This window comes from Salmo salar, chromosome ssa10 (assembly GCF_905237065.1).
Source record: "Salmo salar chromosome ssa10, Ssal_v3.1, whole genome shotgun sequence".
NCBI lineage: Eukaryota > Metazoa > Chordata > Actinopteri > Salmoniformes > Salmonidae > Salmo > Salmo salar.
Window position 1 is genome coordinate 29,761,025 of NC_059451.1, and position 25,185 is coordinate 29,786,209.

General features: G+C 42.8%; 1 protein-coding gene across 1 annotated transcript; it reads right to left on the bottom strand.

The window, feature by feature from the left end:
• Nucleotides 1–314: 314 nt before the first annotated feature.
• On the bottom strand, nt 315–25,132 carry il23r (interleukin 23 receptor). Its single transcript, XM_014216791.2, has 17 exons — nt 24,840–25,132; nt 23,319–23,393; nt 21,579–21,726; nt 20,830–21,002; nt 20,495–20,618; nt 19,827–19,993; nt 19,113–19,249; nt 18,743–18,953; nt 18,452–18,534; nt 17,891–18,098; nt 17,583–17,783; nt 12,546–12,644; nt 12,191–12,349; nt 8,069–8,221; nt 7,659–7,746; nt 7,202–7,292; nt 315–1,666 (listed from the first exon to the last, which is right to left on the bottom strand). Exons 2-17 carry the CDS (start codon nt 23,371–23,373, stop codon nt 1,058–1,060), a joined length of 2,706 nt encoding a protein of 901 aa, XP_014072266.2. The 5' UTR covers nt 23,374–23,393; nt 24,840–25,132; the 3' UTR covers nt 315–1,057.
• Nucleotides 25,133–25,185: the final 53 nt, after the last annotated feature.

The window sequence follows — 25,185 nt, forward strand, 5'->3', positions numbered from 1 at the left end:
CACTAATTGTTTTTTTGACCAATCACATCAGATATTTCCACATCAGTTATTTTTCAGAGCTGATGTGATTGGTCAAAAGACCATTTTGGGGGAAAAAGATCAGAATTGTTCTGCCTCTCTAAATGCAGCCATAGTGACATACCAGGTGAGTGATATTTGCCAGTTGTAGGGGATCCCCCTTTCACACTGAATATGGAGATTAACACTTTTTACAGATGTTCTCCACTCACAAGACTGGATGTCTAATATCTTCTCTAATCCTCTCCTGTTCTTCATCTGCACTTATTTTAAAACACAGGACAAATGAAAGCAATATTGCGGAGACCTCCTGGGAAATTTGATTTCATTAGTCCAGACATTTTTGATAAGAGCAAATTAAGGAAAGGAGATGAAGAAACAAGGAGACAAGGGGGTGAGAGGAGGCATCGTAAACTATTGAGATGCACCCTCAGTTTTATGAGCTCTCAGGGAGGAAGTGAGAAGTCTGTTTCAGGAAGTCACTATAACTGCCTTGTACAGCAGGTGGCTCTATGAGGAGAACACAGCCCTGGCACAGATCTAGGGTCAGTTTACCCTGCTGTTGTAAACTTAACATGTCCTCAAGATCTGTCTTATTTGGGCAAGAAACCCATTGTGTGGTACAGTATACATCAATAGACAAACAGGGACTGACAGGGAAACATTTATCAACAAATCAAAAGAGAACCATTGTGCTCTCCCAGAAGCTTGGCTGGTGGGTAAAACCTGCATATTCAGATCAACAAAGGGGTGTAATGGGTTTGCACTCATTTATCAACTGAAAGACTCTTTATAGTGAACCATAATCTTTATATAGCAGCAAGCAGAAATTGTTATAAATCCACTGTTATAGTATATTATGTAATTGAGGTATGTGTCCTTTCAGCCCGTTTATCATTCTGAAACACTAGTATAACTATACATTTTGCTAGAATGGTATAAAAGTCCATTCATTGGAACTCTTGTTCAGTTGGTCAGAAAAATGCCTTTCCTCTCATCACTGAAAGATGGAGAAGATAATGCTTTAAAGATGTCTCTGTCAGTGGTTGTAGGTAGTGGTGTTGAGGTCAGCAGCCTGGGGGAAGTAACCGGTGGTCAGTGTCTTAGCCAGACAGCCGACTGGGTCCTCCAGAGCCACTTTCTGTCCCTGTGCTGAGTCCAGAAAGCCAAGGCCCACCTCCAACCCCTTCTCATCCAGCCACGTGTCCCCAGAGAAGAGGCTTGTTATCTTGGGAGGGCTTGGGGAGGTGTGCCGCCCCATTGAGCCAGAGGTGTGCCGCCCCGAAATGCCAGAGAAATCTACTGTTACATCACACAGCCAGCCTCCTAGCAGTTCTCCAGACTCCTCAGGGCATCTGTCTGTTCTCTCACAGCTGTGAATGTGTCCCCTGTATTCCTCCTTCTCCGTCTTGTCTCGTGGAGCTGTGATTGTAATCTGGGGTTTGTATCCGATATTCTCCATAGGTGCTGCTGTCCTTTCTCCTGTCCCCTCTCCTCCCCCGGCCCTGGCCCCACCCTGGAGCTGCACGATGTGGATGATGGGGTACAGTTCCTCCCTCTCCCCAGGAGGGATCTCCTCAATGGGGGACAGTGGTGGGTCACTGACGGTGAACAACCAGGATGAAGCTGGGACCACTGGCTCTTCATGCTATAGGAGGACAATACAAACACAGAGGTTATAGTGAAGAAGTCAAGGCCTTAGAAAGCTAGTAGGCCTGGTTTAGATGACAGGGCTCTATTTGTTTATTTCGATCCCCATTCGCTTTTGCAGAAGCAGCAGCTACTCGTCCTGGGGTCCACAAGAAACACAAAACATGACAAGTAACAAAACACTGATACACTGACAGACAAGAACAGTCACACACATTTTTTATATAACGATATACAAACAATACAACTTAAAAAGAACGGCCTCCCGAGTGGCGCAGAGGTCTAACGCACTGCATCGCAGTGTTTGAGGCATCACTACAGACCCAGGTTCGATCCCAGGCTGTGTCATAGCCAGCCGTGACCTGGAGGCGACGCACAATTGGCCCAGCGTCGTCCGGGTTAGGGGGGGTTTGGCCGGCCGGGATTTCATCACTCTCACACAACTCCTTGTGGTGGGTTGGGTGCCTGAAAGCTGACAATGGTTGCCAGCTGGAAGTTGTTTCCTCCAACACATTGGTGCGGCTGACTTCCAGGATGATTGAGCAGTGTGGCTTGGCAAGGTCATGTTTCAGAGGACGCATGGCTCTTGACCTTTGCCTCTCCCGAGTCCGTAGGGGAGTTGCAGTGATGGGACAAGACTGTAACTACCAATTGGATATCATGAGATTGGGGTAAAAAAAAAAATACAACAACATTTTTTATATAAACAATAAACTACAAATAAAAAGGTGTTTCCCCTCACTGTTGCCGCAGTTCCATGAGTTGCAGTTTAATCTGTTTTTTAAAGGTAATTTTGCTGTTTACTTGAGTAATTGGAGATAGAAGGGAGTTCCATGGCTCTTTATAAAACTGTGCGTGCCTTCAGAAAGTATTCATACCCCTTGACTTATTACACATTTTGTTGTGTTAAAGCCTCAATTCAAAATAGATTACATGGATTTCTTTTCTCGCCCATCTACACACAATACTCCATAATGTGAAAGTGAAAATATGCTTTTTGAATTTTTTGCAAATGTATTAAAAATAAAAAACAGAAATATCTTATTTACATAAGTGTTCAGACCCTTTGCTCTGAGACTCGAAATTGAGCTCAGGTGCATCCTGTTTCCATTGATTATCCTTGAGATGGTTCTACAACTTGATTGAAGTCCACCTGTGGTAAATTCAATTGATTGGACATTATTTGGAAAGGCACACACCTGTCTATATAAGGTCCCACAGTTGACAGTGCACGTCAGAGCAAAAACCATGCCATGAGGTCGAAGGAATTGACCGTAGAGCTCCGAGACAGGATTGTGTCGAGGCACAGATCTGGGGAAGGGTACCAAAACATTTCTGAAGCATTGAAGATCCCCTAGAACACGGTGGCCTCCATCATTCTTAAATGGAAGAAGTTTGGAAACACAAAGAGTCTTTCATGAGCTGACCGCCCAGCCAAACTGAGCAATCAGGGGAGAAAGGCTGATGGTCACTCTGACAGAGCTCTAGAATTCTTCTGTGGAGATGGGAGAACCTTCCAGAAGGACAACCATCTCTGCAGCACTCCACCAATTATGCCTCTATGGTAAAGTGGCCAGATAGAAGCCACTCCTTAGTAAAAGGCACATGACAGCCCTCTTGGAGTTTGCCAAAAGGCACCTAAAGACACTTAAACCATGAGAAAGAAGATTACTGGTCTGATGAAACCAAGATTGAACTTGTGATGTAAAATGTTATATTTGTGCTTTTCTAATAACCAATTTCTGTGTTTATGCAAGTGACTGATTGAACGAATCCTCACTATCAGTATCTGCAATTTGGCAGAACGCCCAGACCCTTGTTTTGAGAACGAAAGATATCTCAGTATCAAGGTCTCAGCCTAGAGAGAAGAAGCCTCTTGCGGTATTGGTCTGTCACATGCATGACCCAGTATTGGTCGGTCACATGAATGAAGCAAACGTTAATGATTAATTAATTATGAATGATGAATATGCTAAATAATGCAAATACAACTTGTCTCCAGTATATAAGAGAACTAACAGGACTGCCCCAGTAGAGTTCCTGATTGACATGTGTACTTGGTGCATTGAGTTGGTTGAAAACTCTCCAGCAAGCTGATAATAAAGAATGGTTAATTTAAGATTGACTTCGAGTGTTCCATGTGTAGAATTTCCACGACAAACTCTTTGGCCTTAATGCCAAGCGTCACATTTTTTATTTATTTATTAAATTTAACTAGGCAAGTCAGTTAAGAACAAATCCTTATTTACAATGACGGCGTACCGGGGAACAGTGGGTTAACTGCCTTGTTCAGGGGCAGAACAACCGATTTTTACCTTGTCAGCTTGAGGATTCGATCCAGCAACCTTTCGGTTAGTGGCCCAACGCTTTAACCCCTAGGCTACCTGCCGCCCCACATCTGGAGGAAACCTGGCACCATCCCTACGGTGAAGCATGGTGGTGGCAGCATCATGCTGTGGGGATGTTTTTCAGCGGCAGGGACTGGGAGACTAGTCAGGATCGAGGAAAAGATTAATGGAGCAAAGTACAGAGAGATCCTTGATGAAAACCTGCTCCAGAGCACTCAGGACCTCCGACTGGGGCGAAGTTTCACCTTCCAATAGGACAACAACCCTATGCACACAGCCAAGACATCTCAGGAGTGGCTTCAGGACAAGTCTCTGAATGTCCTCGAGTGGCCCAGCCAGAGCCTGGATGTGAACCTGATCAAACATCTCTGGAGAGACCTGAAAATAGCTGTGCAGCAAATCACCCCATCCAACCTGGCAGAGCTTGAGAGGATCTGCAGAGAAGAATGGGAGAAACTCCCCAAATACAGGTGTGGCAAGCTTGTAGCATCATACCCAAGAAGACTCGCTGCTGTAATCACTGCCAAATGTGCTTCAACAAGGTAAAGGGTCTGAATACTTATGTAAATGTGCTATAATTTTTTATTTTTATAAATTAGCAACAAAAAAAATCATGTTTTTGCTTTGTCATTATGGGGTATTTTATGTAGATTGATGAGGGGGAAAACAATTTAATTAATTATAGATTAAGGCTGTAACGTAACAAAATGTGGAAAAAGGGGTCTAAATACTTCCCTAAGGCACTGTAAGGTCTCACAGTTGATAATGCAGGTCAGAGCAGAAACTATACCATGAAGTTCAAAGAACTGTCTGTAGATCTCCAAGATAGAATTGTGATGCGGCATATATCTGGGAAAGGGTGAATAAAATAATCTCTAAAGTGTTGAACGATTCCAAGAGCACAGTGGTCTCCATCATTGGGAAATGGAAAAAATATTGAACTACCCAGACTCTGCCTGGAGCTGGCCGTCCGACCAAACTGAGCAACCGGGCAAGAAGGACTTTGGTCAGGTAAGTGACCAAGAACCCAATGACCACTCTGACAGAACTACATAGTTCCTTGGCTGAGATGGCATAACCCACCAGAAGGATAACAGTCTCTATAGAACTTCACCAATCCAGGCTTTATGGGAGAGTGGCCAGACAGAAGCCAGTCCTGAAAAGTCACGTGAAGACTGAGAGCTAAAAGCAAAATATTCTGTGATCTGATGAGACAAAAATGTAACTCTTAGGCCTGAATGCAAAGCACTATGTCTAAAGAAAACGAGGCACAGCTCAGCACCCGTCTAACACCATCCCTACGTGAAGCACGGTGGCGGCAGCATCATGCTATGGAGATACTTTTCATCGGCAAGGACTGGGAGACTGGTAAGGACAGAGGGAACAATGAATGGATCCAAATACAGGCAAATCCGTGATGAGAACCTGCTTCAGAGTGTAAACGACCTTAGACTGAGGTGAAGATTTACGTTCCAACAGGACAATGACCCCAAGCATATAGCCAAGCAACGCTGAAATGGCTTCAGAACAAGAATGTGAAAGTGCTTGAGTGGCCCAACCTAAGCCCAGACTTGAATCCCATTTGAAAATCTGTGTAAAGACTTGAAGATTGCTGTTCACCGCCACTCCATCTAACTTAACATAGCTTGAGAAAATCTGCAAGGAAGAATGGGTGAAATCCCAAAATCCAGATGTGCAAAGCTGATACAGACATACCCAAGACGACTCAAAGTTGTAATCGCCGCCAAAGGTGCTTCTACAAAGTATTGACTCAGGGGCGTGAATAATTATGTAAATGAGATATATATATATTTTTAAACATGTTTTCACTTTGTCATTACGGAGTATTGTGTATAGATGGATGAGAAAAAATATACATTTAATCCATTTTGAATTCAGGCTGTAACACAACAAAATGTGGAATAAGTCAAGGGGCTTGAATACTTTCTGAAGGCACTGTACCTCCATACCTCCATACTTCCATTCAACACCATCGTGAGAGTCTCATCTTTCCTTAGATTGGCCAAACTGTTTGAATGCTACAGACGTTTTCGTGAGGATACTGATTTTCGGGATGTCTCCTGGTCTGACAAACAGCGCTGTAGCTCTGCCACTTTCCACCGCAGATGCAGAAGACCGACATAGGCGGATGTGGTGGATTGAGACGCAGCCCATGCAAAAGACAGATATCTCTAACTTAAACTGGCAGATTTTGATGGGGAATTGTATATCATGTTAATTAGATTGACGCACATGTGCAGCTTTACCAGCTACAGCTTTGCTAGGCATTTCTTTGCTGCACTTGACCATATTACCAGACAGTAATAAGACCAGAGCCTGAACAACTGCTACAACTGATTTGTCAAAAACGCAGAACATATATTTTCTTAACAGACATTCCCCTCCACATCTTCACAACAACTTTGTCAATATGACTTGACCATGATAATTAACCATCCAATGTTATATAGTTTAGCTTCCTCAACTTGCGCAATGGTCACCCCCTTTATGTACAACTCCAGTTGAGGTTTAGGTCTTAGAGAATGTTTTGAACCAAATAGAATGCTTTTAGTTTTAGATGTATTTAAGACAAGTTTATTATTACTCACCCATTCGGATACTGACTGTAACTCCTGCAAACTCACTAGCTTTAGGTGCTGGCATGTAGATTGTGGAATCCTCCACAAACATAGTTATTTTAGTTTTGTGTAAGACCAGTGGCAAATAATTTGTAAAAATAGAAAAGAGCAACTGCCCTGAGGGACACCGAACTGTACATATCTGATGTTAGAGAAGCTTCCATTGAAGAACACTCTCTGGTTTCTGTTGGATAAATAACTCTCCAACCATGTGATGTCAGGTGATGTGAAGCCATAGAAAGTGCATTTTTTTAAATAAAAATGTATGATCAATAACATCAAAGGCTGCACTGCATTTATATTGCATTCTGAAAGATGTAGAACTATTTATATTGCATTCTGAAAGATGTAGATGTGTTTATATTGCATTCTGAAAGATGTAGACCTATTTATATTGCATTCTGAACGGTGTAGACGTATTTATACCACATTCTGGAAGAGGTAGAAGTGTTTATATTGCATTCTAAAAGATATAGATGCATTTATATTGCATTCTGAAAATGTAGACAGGGAGGTGAAGACACCATTTTTCTGTTAATAGATTACCTTCAGTAGTCTGATAGCATTACTGTTTCCAGGCTTGGGGAGGTTCTCAGAAAGCCAGACAGGACCCAGGGATAAACATGTCTGTTTGATCCTGCAGGAAATGGAAGTCTCATAATGAGCTGGGTTGTTTAATGCTTGTTTGCTGTTGATCACTTAGTCTCATATTGGGGTTGTATTGTTATGTGATAGTGTTGTTGTGGCCAGTTTTGCTCAGCTCTTTAGGCAATACAGTGCATTACAGTGCGTGCAGTAAATATCGCATGCAAACAGATGTGTTAACCACATTGCTCACCACAGTCAAAAAGAACTGTCAACTTCAGTAGCACGGTAAACTTAAAAACAGAAAGAGTACAGTACTTCTTTGGAAAGTAAGTACCACGTCAACTAAAGCATAAACAGCTGTAACAGGATTATAAACGCAGGCGCCACCAGGCCAACATCTCTGTCAGCTTGGTACCTTTTCCTTACACAGCTCCAACACATCAGGTTCGCCATTATCACCATGACAATGGTTGCCACGAGCGACATGCCAGCCACCAACCCAACTAGAGAAGAACAGGGTACATGTTAGTAAACGACAGCACACTGTAAGAACAGGTTAAGACATCAGAGAGGCAATCATAGTGTGTTTGGAACAGAGTGAAGAGAAGGCATGATTGGTTTGGAACGTGGCCATGGTTGTGAATTAGCCTCTTCGACAATCCTGATCTTACGAGCTTACATTCTAGCAAAACAGAATGCAAGCTCGCGAGATCAGGATGTCCGTACAAGGCTAGTTGTGAATGTTTCTGACCTGCAGAGCTGAGGGAGGGAGTGAGTTGTTGGGAGTAAGTTTGGAACATGGCCATGGTAGTGAATGTGACTGACCTGCAGTGACTGGAGAGTGCGAGAGTAGCCACTCCCCCTGTGGTCCTTCCCCTGCAGCCGTGGAGGCAGACACTCTGAGGGCCACGGCCCCCTCAGGACATTCCAGCCACCTCTGACTGGGCCCTGACACTGTAATGGACCCTGATACAGTCACTGGAGAGAAGACGGCGGACCAGAGATATATAGCATTTGACCATGCACACAATCAATCAATCAATCAACCAATCAATCAATCAATAACTCAGTTAAAGGGGCAATCAGCAGATACTTCATCCATTTTTTTTTATTAAAAAAAGATTTGTACGCATTAATTCCTGAAGAATAAATGCCTCATGATCCCAGTTCAACCGTCGTACCCCATCAGAACCCAAAATATAAGCTTGGTTTACTCCAATGTGTGTAAACAAAGTAAATGGAAATAAACACTATATAGCCTGAAAACATGGTTATAACTATAATTTTGATATCATGGATGGTCAGTCCTTGCATCCATAGCTCTGTCTATGAATTTGGTTAAACTTCTCCAGCCCCATTTCTCAGCTTTTTTTCTGAAAACGGCAGAACACTTTGTTATTGTTTCAACTGCTGATTCCGACTTTAAATGTAATGTTTTTACAAATGCATTTATCACAAAGTGTAGGTAAGTATAAGTACTGTATATCCACAAAAGAGCAGGCAAGATGACCCCCTAACATACATTACCAGTCAAAAGTTGGGACACACCTACTGATTCCAGGGATTTTATTTATTTTTACTATTTTCTACATTGTAGAATAATACTGAAGACATCAAAACTATGAAATAACACATATGGAATCATGTAGTAACCAAGAAATGGTTAAACAAATTAAAATATATTTGAGATTCTCCAAAGTAGCCACCCTTTCCATTGATGACAGCTTTGCACACTATTGGCATTCTCTCAATCAGCTTCATGAGGAAGTCACCTAAAATTGAAGAACTTTGAAAGTTTCTTCAAGTATAGTCGCAAAAACCATCAAGCGCTATGATGAAACTGGCTCTCATGAGGACCGACACAGGAAAGGAAGACCCAGAGTTACCTCTGCTGCGGAGAATAAGTTACCAGCCTCAGAAATTGCAGCTCAAATAAATGCTTCACAGAGTTCAAGTAACAGACACATCTCAACATCAACTGTTCAGAGGAGACTGCATGAATCAGGCCTTCATGGTCGAATTGCTGCAAAGAAACCACTTCTAATGGACACCAATAAGAAGAAAAGTCACAAGTTTTGGTCCCAACCGCCGTGTCTTTGTGAGAAGCAGATTAGGTGAATGGATGATCTCGGCATGTGTGGTTCCCACCGTGAAGCATGGAGGAGGAGGTGTGATGGAGTGGGGGTGCTTTGCTGGTGACAATGTCAGGGATTTATTTAGAATTCAAGGCACACTTAACCAGCATGGCTACCACAACATTCTGCAGCAATACACCATCCCATCTGGTTTGCGCTTTGTGGGACTATCATTTGTTTTTCAACAGGACAATGACCCAACACACCTCCAGGCTGTGTAAGGGCAATTTTACTAAGAAGAAGAGTGATGGAGTGCTGCATCAGATGACCTGGCCTCCCCAATCACCGGACCTCAACCCAATTGATGTGGTTTGGGATGAGTTGGACCGCAGAGTGAAGGAAAAGTAGCCAACAAGTGCTCAACATATGTGGGAACTCATTCCAGGTGAAGCTTGTTGAGAGAATGCCAAGAGTGTGCAAAGCTGTCATCAAGGCAAAGGGTGGCTACTTTGAAGAATCTAAAATCTAAAATGTATTTTGATTTGTTTAAAACCTGTTGAGGATAGGGGGCAGTATTTTCACGGCCGGATGAAAAACGTACCCAAATTAAACTGCCTACTACTCGGGCCCAGAAACTAGAATATGCATGTTATTAGTAGATTTGGATAGGAAACACTCTGAAGTTTCTAAAACTGTTTGAATGATGTCTGTGAGTATAACAGAACTCATATGGCAGGCAAAAACCTGAGAAAATTCCAACCAGGAAGTGGGAAATCTGAGAATTGTAGTTCTTCTTTTGAATCCCTATCGAAACTACATTGTCTGTGGGGTCACTTTGCACTTCCTAAGGCTTCCATTGGCTGTCAACAGCCTTCAGAAACTTGATTCCTCCTTCTCCTGTTACTGGGCAGAGAATAGTAGCTCAGTCAATGAGTGGACTGCCTATGGACAAAGCGCTTGGTAATGGGAGAGCCCGCGAGCACGCCGTTCCTTTTTCTTCTGGAATGAATACGCTATTGTCCGGTTGGAATATTATCGCATTTTTACATTAAAAATACCCTAAAGATTGATTGTAAACAACGTTTGACATGTTTCTACGAACGGTAATGGAACATTTTTACTTTGGATAGTGATCTGAACGCACGAACAAAACGGAGGTATTTGGACATAAATATGGAGTATTTCGAACAAAAATAACATTTCTTGTGGAAGTAGGAGTCCTTGGAGTGCATTCCGCCGAAGATCAGCAAAGGTAAGGAATGATTTATAACACTAATTCAGAGTTTTGTTGATGCCAGAACTTGGCGGGTAGCTGTATAGCTTGCATTGATGGTTGAGCTATGTACTCAGAATATTGAACAATGTGCTATTTTGAAATCTGACACAGCGGTTGTATCTATAATTCTTTAAATAATTGTTATATATTTTGTCAACGTTTATGATGAGTATTTTTGTAAATTGATGTGCTCATTCATCGGGAGTTTTGGTGGGAATATATTTTCTGAACATCACGTGCCAATGTAAAATGGGTTTTTTGGATATAAATATGAACTTGATCGAACAAAACATACATGTATTGTGTAACATGATGTCCTAGGAGTGTCATCTGATGAAGATCGTCAAAGGTTAGTGCTTCATTTTAGCTGTATTTTGGGTTTCTGTGACACATCTCCTTGCATGGAAAATGGCTGTGTGGTTATTGTTTGTCTATGTACTGTCCTAACATAATCTAATGTTTTGCTTTCGCTGTAAAGCCTTTTTGAAATCGGACAATGTGGTTACATTAAGGAGAAGTGTATCTTTAAAATGGTGTAAAATAGTGGTATGTTTGAGAAATTGAAATTATTAGATTTTTGATGTTTTGTATTTCGCGCCCTGCTGTTCCATTGGATGTTGGCTAGGTGTTCTGCTTTTTTGGTTACGACATGAATGTGTTATTTCATAGTTTTGATGTCTTCACTAGTATTCTACAATGTAGAAAATAGTGAAAATAAAGAAAACCCGTTGAATGAGTTGGTGTGTCCAAACTTTTGACTGGTACTGTAGATTCCCTACAACATGTTGTTACAGCCAGGACAACAACAGTTAAACTACAGTATTGCACACAGCTTTCATCACACCAAGTCATTATACTACAGGGACAGGGTGAAAACGTAGCTGTTCTAGCTGCTTTCCGCACCAGCATAGGGGTCCACAAAGGGGAGTGGTGCATGTTGGGTAACAACTCAGGTCTGACTTTAGCTTCAGATATGCATGTGCACACAACCACATCCTGCTGTGGTGTTTAAGAATAGCTTCTGATTCTCTGATTCTCTGAAGCGCCAAGCCCTGAAACTGCACACTGTAGCTAACTGAGACTAACTAATACAAACAAACAAGACATCCATTCTCTTCCATTGACTGAGAGGAGTTCCATTTGGCTCCCAGAGTATACTTCCTGAAGATTCTTGAGATGTACTTTATTATATCACAGTCTAATCCCTCTACATCTGATGTACAGTACAATTTAATTCAGTATGATTCAGAGAGACAGGTTACTGGAACTAAGGAGAGGAGTGTTGTCTTTCTCTGTGTGGTGAAAAGGTGGAAAGCCCTGTCTCAGCCCTGTGTCAGCTCTCTCAGCTGTGGGTTTGTGAGGCATGCGAATCAAAGAAATGACACTAGGTTGATTTCTAGGTAACCCCGTCCCCAGGCTCGAATTGCTGGCGACAGAGAGAGAGAGCCGGCTGGTGGGCGAGATTCATTTTTAGGTGACATGTTTTTTCCATTGTAATACTGGAGTATGCGCAGAACACCTTAGACATACCGAAAATGCACACACATGCATATTGATAATGTATACACTACAACACACACACTCCTATCCTCTCACCCCTCTGATTCTGATCTGTGTCAGAGTCCAGTCTCTTGAGGTAGATGTTGTAGTGTGTTAGGAAGCCTCTCCGTTGGTCCACTGGTAGCTCCTCCCATTGGATCAGAACCCGGCTGGTTTCATGTGCCAACACTGACACCTTCGGTACCGACACAGGTTCTTAAATACAGACAGGGAGTCAGGGAACACTGTCACTGGAGAATAAGAACAATCCACAGCTCATTATGTTTACTTTATATAATGGGATAGCAACGAAACAGCAGTGCAAAGTAATACCATAAAGTAGCAAACAAAAACACAATGTGTTATTTTACATGAAGGATAATTTCACAAATTCCTAATCATGTCAACCTACTATCTTCTCTGGAATAAACCAGGCCAGATGAGGGGTTGGACACACCCCATGTAGTGTCAGCATACAGAGACACATTATACCTCACTCCCGGTGTCAGACCTGAAACAAAACACACCATATAATACATGAATAAGATGGCGCCAGAGAAGAAAGCTGACGTATTACGTGTTCCTAGCCAATTGTGTTTGTTCGTTTCTTTGCATTGTTTGTAACTTATTTTTGTTAACTTATTTTGTACATAATGTTGCTGCTACCGTCTCTTATGACTGAAAATAACTATTGGACATCAGAACAGCGATTACTCACCACAAACTGGCAGAATCATTTGTTCCTTTAACGAGATGGACGAGCCCGACGTGAATGAGATACTGCTTTAACGGGAACAGGCCTAGATCCCGGTCATTTACGTGAAGAGAAGGCGGAGAAAAAGGGGCCGGAGTTCGGGCTGCCTTCTGAGAATTCATAGGTGATTGAATAAACCCCCACTGCCTTCTGTTCTGCTAGCAAACGTGCAATCTTTGGAAAATAAAATCGATGACCTGCGCAGAAGATTAAACTACCAACGGGATATTAAAAACTGTAATATCTTCTGCTTCACAAAGTCGTGGCTGAACAACGTCATTATCAACATACAACTGGCTGGTTTTACGCTGCACCGGCAGGATAGAACAGCGGCGTCTGGTAAGACAAGGGGCGGCGGACTATGTATTTTTGTAAATAACAGCTGGTGCACGATATCTAAAAGTCTCGAGGTTTTGCTCGCCTGAGGTAGAGTATCTCATGATAAGCTGTAGACCACATTATCTACCACACTATCTACCGGTCTACATACAACCACAGACCGATGCTGGCACTAAGACCGCACTCAATAAGCTGCATTCTGCCATAAGCAAACAGGAAAACACTCACCCAGAGGCGACATTCCTAGTGGCCGAGGACTTTAATGCAGGGAAACTTATATCCGTCTTACCAAATTTCTATCAGCATGTTAAATGTGCAACCAGAGGGAAAAAACTCTGGACCACCTTTACTTTTACTCCACACACAGAGACGTATACAAAGCTCTTCCTCACCCTCCATTTGGAAAATCTGACCATAATTCTATCCTCCTGATTCCCGCTTACAAGCTATTTTTAAAGCAGGAAACACCAGTGACTCGGTCAATAAAAAAGTGGTCAGATGAAGCAGATGCTAAGCTACAATACTGTTTTGCTAGCACAGACTGGAACATATTCTGTGATTCTTCCGATGGCATTGAGGAGTACACAACATCAGTCACTGGCTTCATCAATAAGTGCATCAATGACTTCATCAATGATGAATTTCAAGGAGCAGGACTCTAACCCGGAAGCTTATAAGAAATCCCACTATGCCCTCCGACGAACCATCAAACAGGCAAAGCGTCAATACAGGACTAAGATCGAATCGTACTACACCGGCTCTGATGCTCGTCGGATGTGGCAGGGCTTGCAAACCATTACAGACAAAGGGAATCACAGCCGAGAGCTGCCCAGTGACACGAGCCTACCAGATGAGCTAAACTACTTCTATGCTCGCTTCGAGGCAAATAACACTGAAACATGCATGAGAACACCAGCTGTTCCAGAAGACTGTGTGATCACGCTCTCCGCAACCAATGTGAGTAAGACCTTTAGACAGGTCAATATTCAGAAGCCCGCCGGGCCAGATGGATTACTGCGAGCATGCGCTGACCAACTGGCAAGTGTCTTCACTGACATTTTCAACCTCTCCCTGTCTGAGTCTGTAATACCAACATGTTTTAGCATAGTCCCTGTGCCCAAGAACGCTAAGGCAACCTGCCTAAATGACTACCGACCCATAGTGCTCACGTCTGTAGCCATGAAGTGCTTTGAAAGGCTGGTCATGGCTCACATCAACACCATTATCCCAGAAACCCACTCCAATTTGCATACTGCCCTAACAGATCCACAGATGATGCAATCCCTATTGCACTCCACACTGCCCTTTCCCACCTGGACAAAAGGAACACCTACAGTGGGGGGAAAAAGTATTTGATCCCCTGCTGATTTTGTACGTTTGCCCACTGACAAAGAAAGGATCAGTCTATAATTTTAATGGTAGGTTTATTTGAACAGTGAGAGACAGAATATCAACAAAAATATCCAGAAAAACGCATGTCAAAAATGTTATAAATTGATTTGCATTTTAATGAAATAAGTATTTGACCCCCTCTCAATCAGAAAGATGTCTGGCTCCCAGGTGTCTTTTATACAGGTAACGAGCTGAGATTAGGAGCACACTCTTAAAGGGAGTGCTCCTAACCTCAGCTGTTACCTGTAAAAAAGACACCTGTTCACAGAAGCAATCAATCAGATTCCAAACTCTCCATCATGGCCAAGAACAAAGAGCTCTCCAAGGATGTCAGGGACAAGATTGTAGACCTACACAAGGCTGGAATGGGCTACAAGACCATCGCCAAGCAGCTTGGTGACAAGGTGACAACATTTGGTGCGATTATTCGCAAATGGAAGAAACACAAAATAACTGTCAATATCCCTCGGCCTGGGGCTCCATGCAAGATCTCACCTCGTGGAGTTGCAATGATCATGAGAATGGTGAGGAATCAGCCCAGAACTACACGGGAGGATCAATGATTTCAAGGCAGCTGGGACCATAGTCACCAAGAAAACAATTGGTAACATGATCATTGCAACTCCACTACGCCGTGAAGGACTGAAATCCTGCAGCGCCCGCAAGGTCCCCCTGCTCAAGAATACATATACATGCCCGTCTGAAGTCTGCCAATGAACATCTGAATGACTCAGAGGACAACTGGTGAAAGTGTTGTGGTCAGATGAGACCAAAATGGAGCTCTTTGACATCAACTCAACTCGCCGTGTTTGGAGGAGGAGGAATGCTGCCTATGACCCCAAGAACACCATCTCCACCGTCAAACATGGAGGTGGAAACATTATGCTTTGGGGGTGTTTTTCTGCTCAGGGGACAGGACAACTTCACCGCATCAAAGGGACGATGGACAGGGCCATGTACCATCAAATCTTGGGCGAGAACCTCCTTCCGTCAGCCAGGGCATTGAAAATGGGTCGTGGATGGGTATTCCAGCATGACAATGACCCAAAACACACGGCCAAGGCAACAAAGGAGTGGCTCAAGAAGAAGCACATTAAGGTCCTGGAGTGGCCTAGCCAGTCTCCAGACCTTAATCCCATAGAAAATTTGTGGAGGGAGCTGAAGGTTCGAGTTGCAAAACGTCAAACCTCGAAACTTTAATGACTTGGAGAAGATCTGCAAAGAGGAGTGGGACAAAATCCCTCCTGAGATGTGTGCAAACCTGGTGGCCAACTACAAGAAACGTCTGACCTCTGTGATTGCCAACAAGGGTTTTGCTACCAAGTACTAAGTCATGTTTTGCAGAGGGGTCAAATACTTATTTCCCTCATTAAAATGCGAATCATTTAATAACATTTTTGACATGTGTTTTTCTTGATTTTTTTGTTGTTATTCTGTCTCTCACTGTTCAAATAAACCTACTATTAAATTTATAGACTGATCATTTCTTTGTAAGTGGGCAAACGTACAAAATCAGCAGGGGATCAAATACTTTTTTCCCCCACTGTATGTGAGAATGCTATTCATTGACTACAGCTCACCGTTCAACACCATAGTACCCTCAAAGCTCATCAATAAGCTAAGGACCCTGGGACTAAACACCTCCCTCTGCAACTGGATCCTGGACTTCCTGACAGGCCGCCCCCAGGTGGTAAGGGTAGGTAACACCACATCCGCCATGCTGATCCTCAACACAGGGGCCCCTGTGCTCAGTCCCCTCCAGTACTCCCTGTTCACTCATGACTGCATGGCCAGGCACGACTCCAACACCATCATTAAGACGACGAGACAGCCTATAGGGAGGAGGTCAGAGACCTGGCTGTGTGGTGCCAGGACAACAACCTCTCCCTCAACGTGATCAAGACAAAGGAGATGATTGTGGACTAGAGGAAAAAGAGGACCGAGCTACCCCCATTCTCATCGACGGGGCTATAGTGGAGCAGTTTGAGAGCTTCAAGTTCCTTGGTGTCCACTTCACCAACAAACTAACATGGTCCAAGCACACCAAGGCAGTCGTAAAGAGGGCACGACAAAACCTATTCCCCCTCAGGAGACTGAAAATATTTGGCATGGGTCCTCAGATCCTCAAAAGGTTCTACAGCTGCACCATCGAGAGCATCCTGACTGGTTGCATCACTGCCTGGTATGGCAACTGCTCGGCCTCAGACCGCAAGGCACTACGGAGGGCAAGTGCGTATGGCCCAGTACATCACTTGGGCCAAGCTTCCTGCCATCCAGGACCTCTATACCAGACGGTGTCAGAGGAAGGCCCTAAAAATTGTCAAAGACTCCAGCCACCCTAGTCATAGACTGTTCTCTCTGCTACCGCACGGCAAGCGGTACCGGAGCACCAAGTCTAGGTCCAAGAGGCTTCTAAACAGCTTCTACCCCCAAGCCATAAGACTCCTGAACATCTAATCAAATGGCTACCCAAACTATTTGCATTGCCTAACCCCCCCCTCTATTTTACACAACTGCTACTCTGTGTTGTTATCATCTATGCATAGTCACTTTAATAACTCTACCTACATGTACATTTTACCTCAATTACCTCGACTAACCGGTGCCCCCGCACATTGACTCTGTACCGGTACCCCCGTATATAGCCTCGCTATTGTTATTTTACTGCTGCTCTTTAATTACTTCTTACTTTTATTTCTTATTCTTATTCGTTTTAACTGCATTGTTGGTTAGGGGCTCGTAAGTAAGGTCTACACCTGTTGTATTCAGCGCATGTAACTAATAACATCTGATTTGATTTGATGAGTCTATCTCAGTAGTCCAAAATAGTCAATTCTCTCCACTAGCTACCTCTTGTGGTTGATGATGAGCATTGCCCCATCACATGCATTGTCAGAATCAGCAGCAGTTTGTAGACAAAGACACGGTCAGAAATGTGTCTGTGTTTCTGACTTATGTACTTACCTGTGATGAGTGTTGTGTTTCTCTCCCTGGCCACTCTCTGCCAGCCCAGGTCCTGATGTCCACTCTTCCACTCCACCAAAAAGCCCAACAGTACCTCCGCTTCAGCCCCACTAGATCCATCCAGCGACCAGGAAAGGGCAACTACATCCCCTCCTTCTACGTTTGCTGGACTGAGGCTTCTCAGAACAGGCCCAGACACACCTGTAAAACAAAGAATATGGTTGGTGTTCATCATATCACAATTACTTATGTGAAAAACAAGTAAACCTGTGTCTGTGAGGTGTGTAGTAGCAGGTGTATCTTCTCACCTGTGTGTTTGAGCTGTATGGTAGCAGGTGGAGATTTCCCGTAGGAGGTGACAGCCCTTACAGACATTTCCTGAACCCCAGGTGACACCTGAACAGAACACTGGTTGACACCAGAAGGATAGGTGACCTCCTCCTGTCTCTGACCCTCATGCAGGTAGACCAGCTCATACCTCAACACATGACCACTATAGTCACCTGGAAACAGGGGCTGAGGAGAGAGAGGGGGGAACAGATGGGGAGAGGGAAGAAAAGGGGAACGGTGAGACAGAGAGAGGTGAGACAGAGAGAGGTGAGACAGAGAGAGATGAGGCAGAGAGATAAATACATAAAGATCTCCTTTTCATGTAGTATTATCCAAGTTTATCATCCAAACAAAATTTAAGGATTAAAGCTCTACAGAACAACATTGAAAAATCACAACCTCAAACAATACAATTGCCACCAACAGTCCACCATAGTATGCTATTTGATCTTCTTTAAAGTTCTTGGGGTCAAAGAACAGCTTTTAGATGCTAAGCGTGCTAACCAACCAATCAAAACTGATAGTGTTTCTGCAGATACCTTCCACAGTACTGTCACATCCTGAACCCCATCCACCCCAGGGATACCCAACACCCTCCAGACATCCAGCTCTCTAGTGGGGGCTGAAAACATAAAGGAGAACAAGTTACTCTGATGACAACACTTTACAGGTTAGTAAAAATATCTACATTTACACTTTTTATTTAGACAACTTCCACAACACTGTCAAAATAATCTGTTGTCAGTGACTTCCAACCCTCACTGCAATGTGTGAACAGGCTCTCTCTGAAACGTGCATTATTTAAAAAACATGCTGGGCTCTGGGCTTACCTATGCCTGGGCTTGTTTTACTAGCTGATGGGCTCCATCTACTGCAGAGGGGCCTTTGGGTGGGCGAGGGCCTGAGCACAGGGGTGGGCCTCTGTCCAGAGGTTGGCCTCTCTATGGAGAAACAGACTCTGATCTGGAACTCATACTGCGTCATGGGCTTCAGGCCCTCCACCTTGACCAGGCACCTGCTAGGATCCAAGTGTAGCTCTACCTGCACAAAAACACCAACAGACAATGGCATTCACTTATACTTCTTCTCTTTGTTCTTGTATTAGTCCAACTGTTAGAGTGCATGTACAGTATTGGAACATTTAGATGCTACCAAGGTGAGGAATGGAGATGTTGACGACGACAATATAATATAACTCACCCAGGAGCCATTGCCTGTTCTGAGCCTGACGTGGGGTCTTAAAGGTTTTGGGTATTCAGAGCAGTTCCAGTGCAATACAGCCGCCCTGGAGCCACTCCAAAACTCCAGCTTCATGATCTGAGGGGTGTCTGGTATCACTGCAATGCCAAGAGACACAGATAAATTACAAACCTAGATGGGCTTAATGAGATGTACTCATCATTTAATAGTTGTTATGCCCGAATGTCCTGTTCATTTACGGTTTATTAACATTGACAGTCCTGGTATTAATCAGCACACAGAGACAATACATGCAGGAAGCCAATCCTTTGAAAACAGTCAAATTACTCAAACCATATCAGAGGATTTCACAGCAAGATGTCCTTAAAAGGAACAAGTTACAGGATGAGTAATTACTTCACATGCAAAACCCATAAACGTTTTCAGATATGAGAGAACATTATGTATATATTTACAAGGACTTTTTAAATTTATTTTTATTTGTATTATTCCCAGCACCAGAGTGAGATACGATTTGGTGGTAGTGGCGTGTGCACATCCTTTATGGTATCAAAATATATGAAGATGTAAAAAAACTGGTATGTATGTATGTATGTATGTATGTATGTATGTATGTATGTATGTATGTATGTATGTATGTATGTATGTATGTATGTATGTATGTATGTATGTATGTATGTATGTATGCGTTTGTCTTCAGAGACATGAACTTGCCTACATCGTTGACAGAGAAGTTGAAGGGTTGGGACAGTGATGTTCCCAGGTGGTTGTGAGCTCTTATACTCAGCTGGTACTGTTCATTCTCATCCAGCTCCAATCGTGGAATACTGAACAGACCAGTACCCTGGATCCCACGGTGAAACACCTGGGCTCTGTTCACACTGTGGATAAGCATGTCACATTACTTTTCCAGAGAAGGACAAATGGGAAAAAGCTTTCCTTGCCTTGAATCTGTTAATGATTCTGTTTAAGTGCTCAAGCCACGTATATAAAAGGTTGATTGTGTGTATACTACACTGTTAGAAAAAAAGGTACTATCTAGAACCTAAAAAGGTTCTTCGGCTGTCCCCATAAGATAATTATTTGAAGAACCCGTGTTGGTTCCAGCTAGAACCCTTTTGGTTCCAAGTAGAAACATTTTGGGTTCCATGTAGAATTCTTTCCACAGAGGGTTCTACCTGGAACCAAAGAGGGGTTTTACCTGGAACCAAAAAGGGTTATCCTATGGGGACAGCTGAATAACCCTTTTGGAACCCTTTTGTCTAAGAGTGTAGCTACACATCTATTCACAATAGATTTTTGATGTGGTAACCCTAACCCAGGGTGGAGGAAAAGACAGTGAGCAGACTTCACCACACTACAGGGCCCATCACCCAGCTCACCTCCTGACTGAGACATAGTAGGTTGTGACCAGGTGTGTTTCCCGTCCTCTGCTCCAGCTACAGGTGATCTCCTCTGAGTCCCTGGAAGCCTGGCAGGCTATACCACTGGGCTCATCAGGAGGGTCTGCAGGGAAGGAGAACAATAGTATACAGCACACCCTTACAGGGTCAAGCAATTGCTCGGAATAAATTATCTAAAATATTTGTTTTACTATTTCATAAGAGTCCAGAATTGGTCAACTGAGAACTAATGCCAATTTTCATCAACATCAACCAGCCAGAGAGGCAACAACACTGCAAAGATAACATCCAGAATCTAAAGACAGTAGACGTACATCCAGTGTGTAGGTCTAGCCCACAAACAGTCTTTATGCGTCCGTCTGTTTGCCGCAGCCTACAGACCAGAATGGAGTTTGGTGTGCGGAGGTTAGTCAGTCTCAGCCGGACAGTGGAACAGTTCAAGATCTCTAGTGCCGTCTGGTCCTGCCCATTCAGTTCCACAGATAAACTGACAACACAAAGAGGTTTCAATACTACAAAACGTCTCTCTCTGTTCCCTTCTCTTCATTATTCCACTCTCCCTCCTCTTTATATACAGACAGACAGACAGACAGACATATAGACAGGCAGGCAGGTAGGCAGACAAACACCAACCGATCGACATCTATCTATCTATCTATCTATCTATCTATCTATCTATCTATCTATCTATCTATCTATCTATCTATCTATCTATCTATCTATCTATCTATCTATCTATCTATCTATCTATCTATCTATCTATCTATCTATCTACCCATCTACCCATCTACCCACCTATCTATCTATCTATCTATCTATCTATCTATCTATCTATCTATCTATCTATCTATCTATCTATCTATCTATCTATCTATCTATCTATCTATCTATCTATCTATCTATCTATCTATCTATCTATCTATCTATCTATCTATCTATCTATCTATCTATCTATCTATCTATCTATCTATCTATCTATCTATCTATCTATCTATCTATCTATCTATCTATCTATCTATCTATCTATCTATCTATCTATCTATCTATCTATCTATCTACAGACCTCTGGCCACAGTGGGGCTTTGTGGTTGTGCAGTACACCGTAAGGTTGGAACCCATGGGGAAGAGTGGCCCAGGTTCTACAGTCACAGACCCCTGACAGATGATACCCATTCTCGGACCTGAGGGGCTGGCTGGAACCTGGAATGTACCTGTCCACAAACACAACATAACACAGTGTTACATACAGTGCATTCGGAAAGTATTCAGACCCCTTGACTTTTCCACATTTTGCTACGTTACAGCCTTATCCTCATCAATCTACACCCAATACCCCCCCCCCCCCCAAAAAAAACCCCCTGAAATACCTTATTTACATAAGTATTCAGACCTTTTGCTATGAGACTCAAAATTGAGCACACATCTGTCTACATAAGGTCCCACAGTTGACAGTGCATGTCAGAGCAAAAACCAAGCCATGAGGTCGAAGGCATTGGCCGTAGAGCTCCGAGACAGGATTGTCGAGGCACAGATCTGGGGAAGGGTACCAAAAAATGTCTGCAGCATTGAAGGTCCCCAAGAACACAGTGGCCTCCATCATTCTTAAATGGAAGTACTTTGGGACCACCAACACTCTTCCTAGAGCTGTCCGCTCAGCCAAACTGAGCAATCGGGGGAGAAGGGCCTTGGTCATGGAGGTGACCAATAACTGAATGGTCACTGACAGAGCTCCAGAGTTCCTCTGTGGGGATGGGAGAACATTCCAGAAGGACAACCATCTGTGCAGCATTCCACCAATCAGGCCTCTATGGTAGAGTGTCCAGACGAAAGCCAAAAGGCACATGACAGCCCGCTTGGAGTTTGCCAAAAGGCACCTAAAGAACTCTCAGACCATGAGAAACAAGATTCAATGGTCTGATGAAACCAAGATTGAACTCTTTGGCCTGAATGCACCGTTCCTACGGTGAAGCATGGTGGTGAGCAGCATCATGCTGTGGGGATGTTTTTCAGTGGCAGGGACTAGGAGACTAGTCAGGATCAAGGGAAAGATGAATGGAGCAAAGTACGGAGAGATCCTTGATGAAAACCTGCTCTAGAGTGCTCAGGACCTCAGACTGGGGCGAAGGTTCAACTTCCAACAGGACAATGACCCTAAGCACACAGCCAAGACAATGCAGGAGTGGCTTCGGGACAAGTCTCTGAATGTCCTTGAGTTGCCCAGCCAGAGCCCAGACTTGAACCCGATCAAACATCTCTGGAAAGACCTGAAAATAGCTGTGCAGTGACGCTCCCATCCAACCTGACATAGCTAGAGAGGATCTGCAAAGAAGAATGGGTGAATTCCCCAAATCAGGTGTGCCAAGCTTGTAGTGTCATACCCAAGAAGACTCAAAGCTGTAATCGCTGGCAAAAGTGCTTCAACAAAGTACTGAGTAAAAGGGTCTGAATACTTATGTAAATGTGATATGTCATTTATTTTTATTTTTATAAATTAGCAAAACATTTCAAAAAGGTTTTGTCATTATGGGGTATTTTGTGTAGATTGATGAGGGGGGGGAAAACTATTTAATCAATTTTAGAATAAGGCTGTAACGTAACAAAATGTGGAAAAATACAAGGGGACTGAATATTTTCCGAATGCACTGTATTGTGATGTCAGGGGCAGTTCGCTCTAGAGAGGAATGAACCAACTCTGGAATGTTAAGCAATACTAAACAATGTTAAACTAAACATTTATTGGAATGTAAAATGTAATGTACAACATTATTTATTTCCATATTACAAAAATACAGGAATCACTTACATCTGTTCAAGAGAAATATGATGGTAGTCCTCCAAATGGTTCTGAAGAGACTCATCTCACCTGTTCTCTGGCTCTCTGTGTCCACAGAAACATTAGCACAAATCCTTTTCAGCTGAACATTTGATCTTGATTGAGATGACAGATCAAATTGGCCACACACAACTGTAGCCTCATATATCAAAAATAACCTGATCTCAATGCCAGAATTATACGTCATTAATAAGAGCAATGCAATTTTGAGTACTGAACATATTGGTTGATATGTTTGAGCTCATTTTAGCACTAGATATGTTTTTGCCAAGAGAGAGACACGATCTGGCCATGCTCTTCCTCTTAGAAATGTCGGTATACAGTAGATAACATGAATTAACCGAAGTAGAGGGAGTTGAAATCGTGATAGCTAAGTGAGTGGAATAGGATACATGACAGATATATACAGTTGAAGTCGGAAGTTTACATACAGTTAGGTTGGAGTCATTAAGTCATTAAACCTCGTTTTTCAAACACTCCACAAATGTCTTGTTAACAAACTATAGTTTTGGCAAGTCGGTTAGGACATCTACTTTGTGCATGACACAAGTAATTTTTCCAACAATTGTTTACAGACAGATTATTTAATTTATAATTCACTGTATCACAATTCCAAATCAATCACAGAACAACAGCAAAGGACCTTGTGAAGATGCTGGAGGAACAGGTACAAAAGTATCTATATCTTCCAAATGGACAATGACCCCAAGCATACTTCCAAAGTTGTGGAAAAATGGCTTAAGGACAACAAAGTCAAGGTATTGGAGTGGCCATCACAAAGCCCTGACCTCAATCCTATAGAAAATTTGTGGACAGAACTGAAAAAGTGTGTGCGAGCAAGGAGGCCTACAAACCTGACTCAGTTACACCAGCTCTGTCAGGAAGAATGGGCCAAAATTCACCCAACTTCTTGTGGGAAGCTTGCGGAAGGCTACCCGAAACGTTTTACCCAAGTTAAACAATTTAAAGGCAATGCTGCCAAATACTAATTGAGTGTATGTAAACTTCTGACCCACTGGGAATGTGATGAAAGAAATAAAAGCTGAAATAAATAATTCTCTCTACTATTATTCTGCCATTTCACATTCTTAAAATAAAGTGGTGATCCTGACTGACCTAAAACAGGGATTTTCTACTAGGATTAAATGTAAGGAATTGTGAAAAACTGAGTTTAAATGTATTTGGCTAAAGTGTATGTAAACTTCCGACTTCAACTGTATTTATCACAGTGTCTGCACATGAACTGCACACATGAGATATGTGACCTTATTAAACTTGACCTTTGTATACACATTATTTTAGAAAATAAATCCTAACACATTCTTAAAGTCACCTTGGGATAAGTCATGAAGTACATAATAAGAAAGTAACATGTTGAAATAGTAATACAATGACAATGACACTTCGTCTGTCTACCTCCTTCAGTCTTCTCTCTAGTTTTTTGTATTGGTATAATGTCAAGATATTGACATTTGGATGACTGTTACTCACCAGCATCTTAAAGTGTCCACATCCCTTCTTTGAAGAGGTCTGATAACCCATTTGTGGATTATGTCAAATAGTAAAATAAAGATTAACATTCAGTATAATCCAGGTATTACTAAACCTTAATTTGCTGACGACTTGCTTGCAAGATGTTTTTGTCATCTTTGTTCTTATACTTGGTGTTGAAACTTCTTAAAAGGAGGGAATGACCTAGATCTGAGGTCTTTTAGCAGAAACGTTGTATGTTACTTTGCCCCACTTAAGGAACCACAGCGGTTCTGTTAGCTAACTCAGAGGTCGGTGTCCTCAATAAATGTTTCCACTAAATGTGTTGTTAGCAGATTACAAAGTA

What these genes read in the sequence shown, in the direction of transcription:
- il23r (XM_014216791.2), bottom strand. Translation starts at nt 23,373, where the DNA reads ATGAGTCTCTTCAGAACCATTTGGAGGACTACCATCATATTTCTCTTG. An exon ending in CATATTTCTCTTGAACAGAT is followed by an intron (nt 21,727 to 23,318) that starts GTAAGTGATTCC and finishes GTTTGTGGACAG; the next exon opens with GTACATTCCAGGTTCCAGCC. An exon ending in TAAAACAAGCCCAGGCATAG is followed by an intron (nt 18,535 to 18,742) that starts GTAAGCCCAGAG and finishes TTATGTTTTCAG; the next exon opens with CCCCCACTAGAGAGCTGGAT.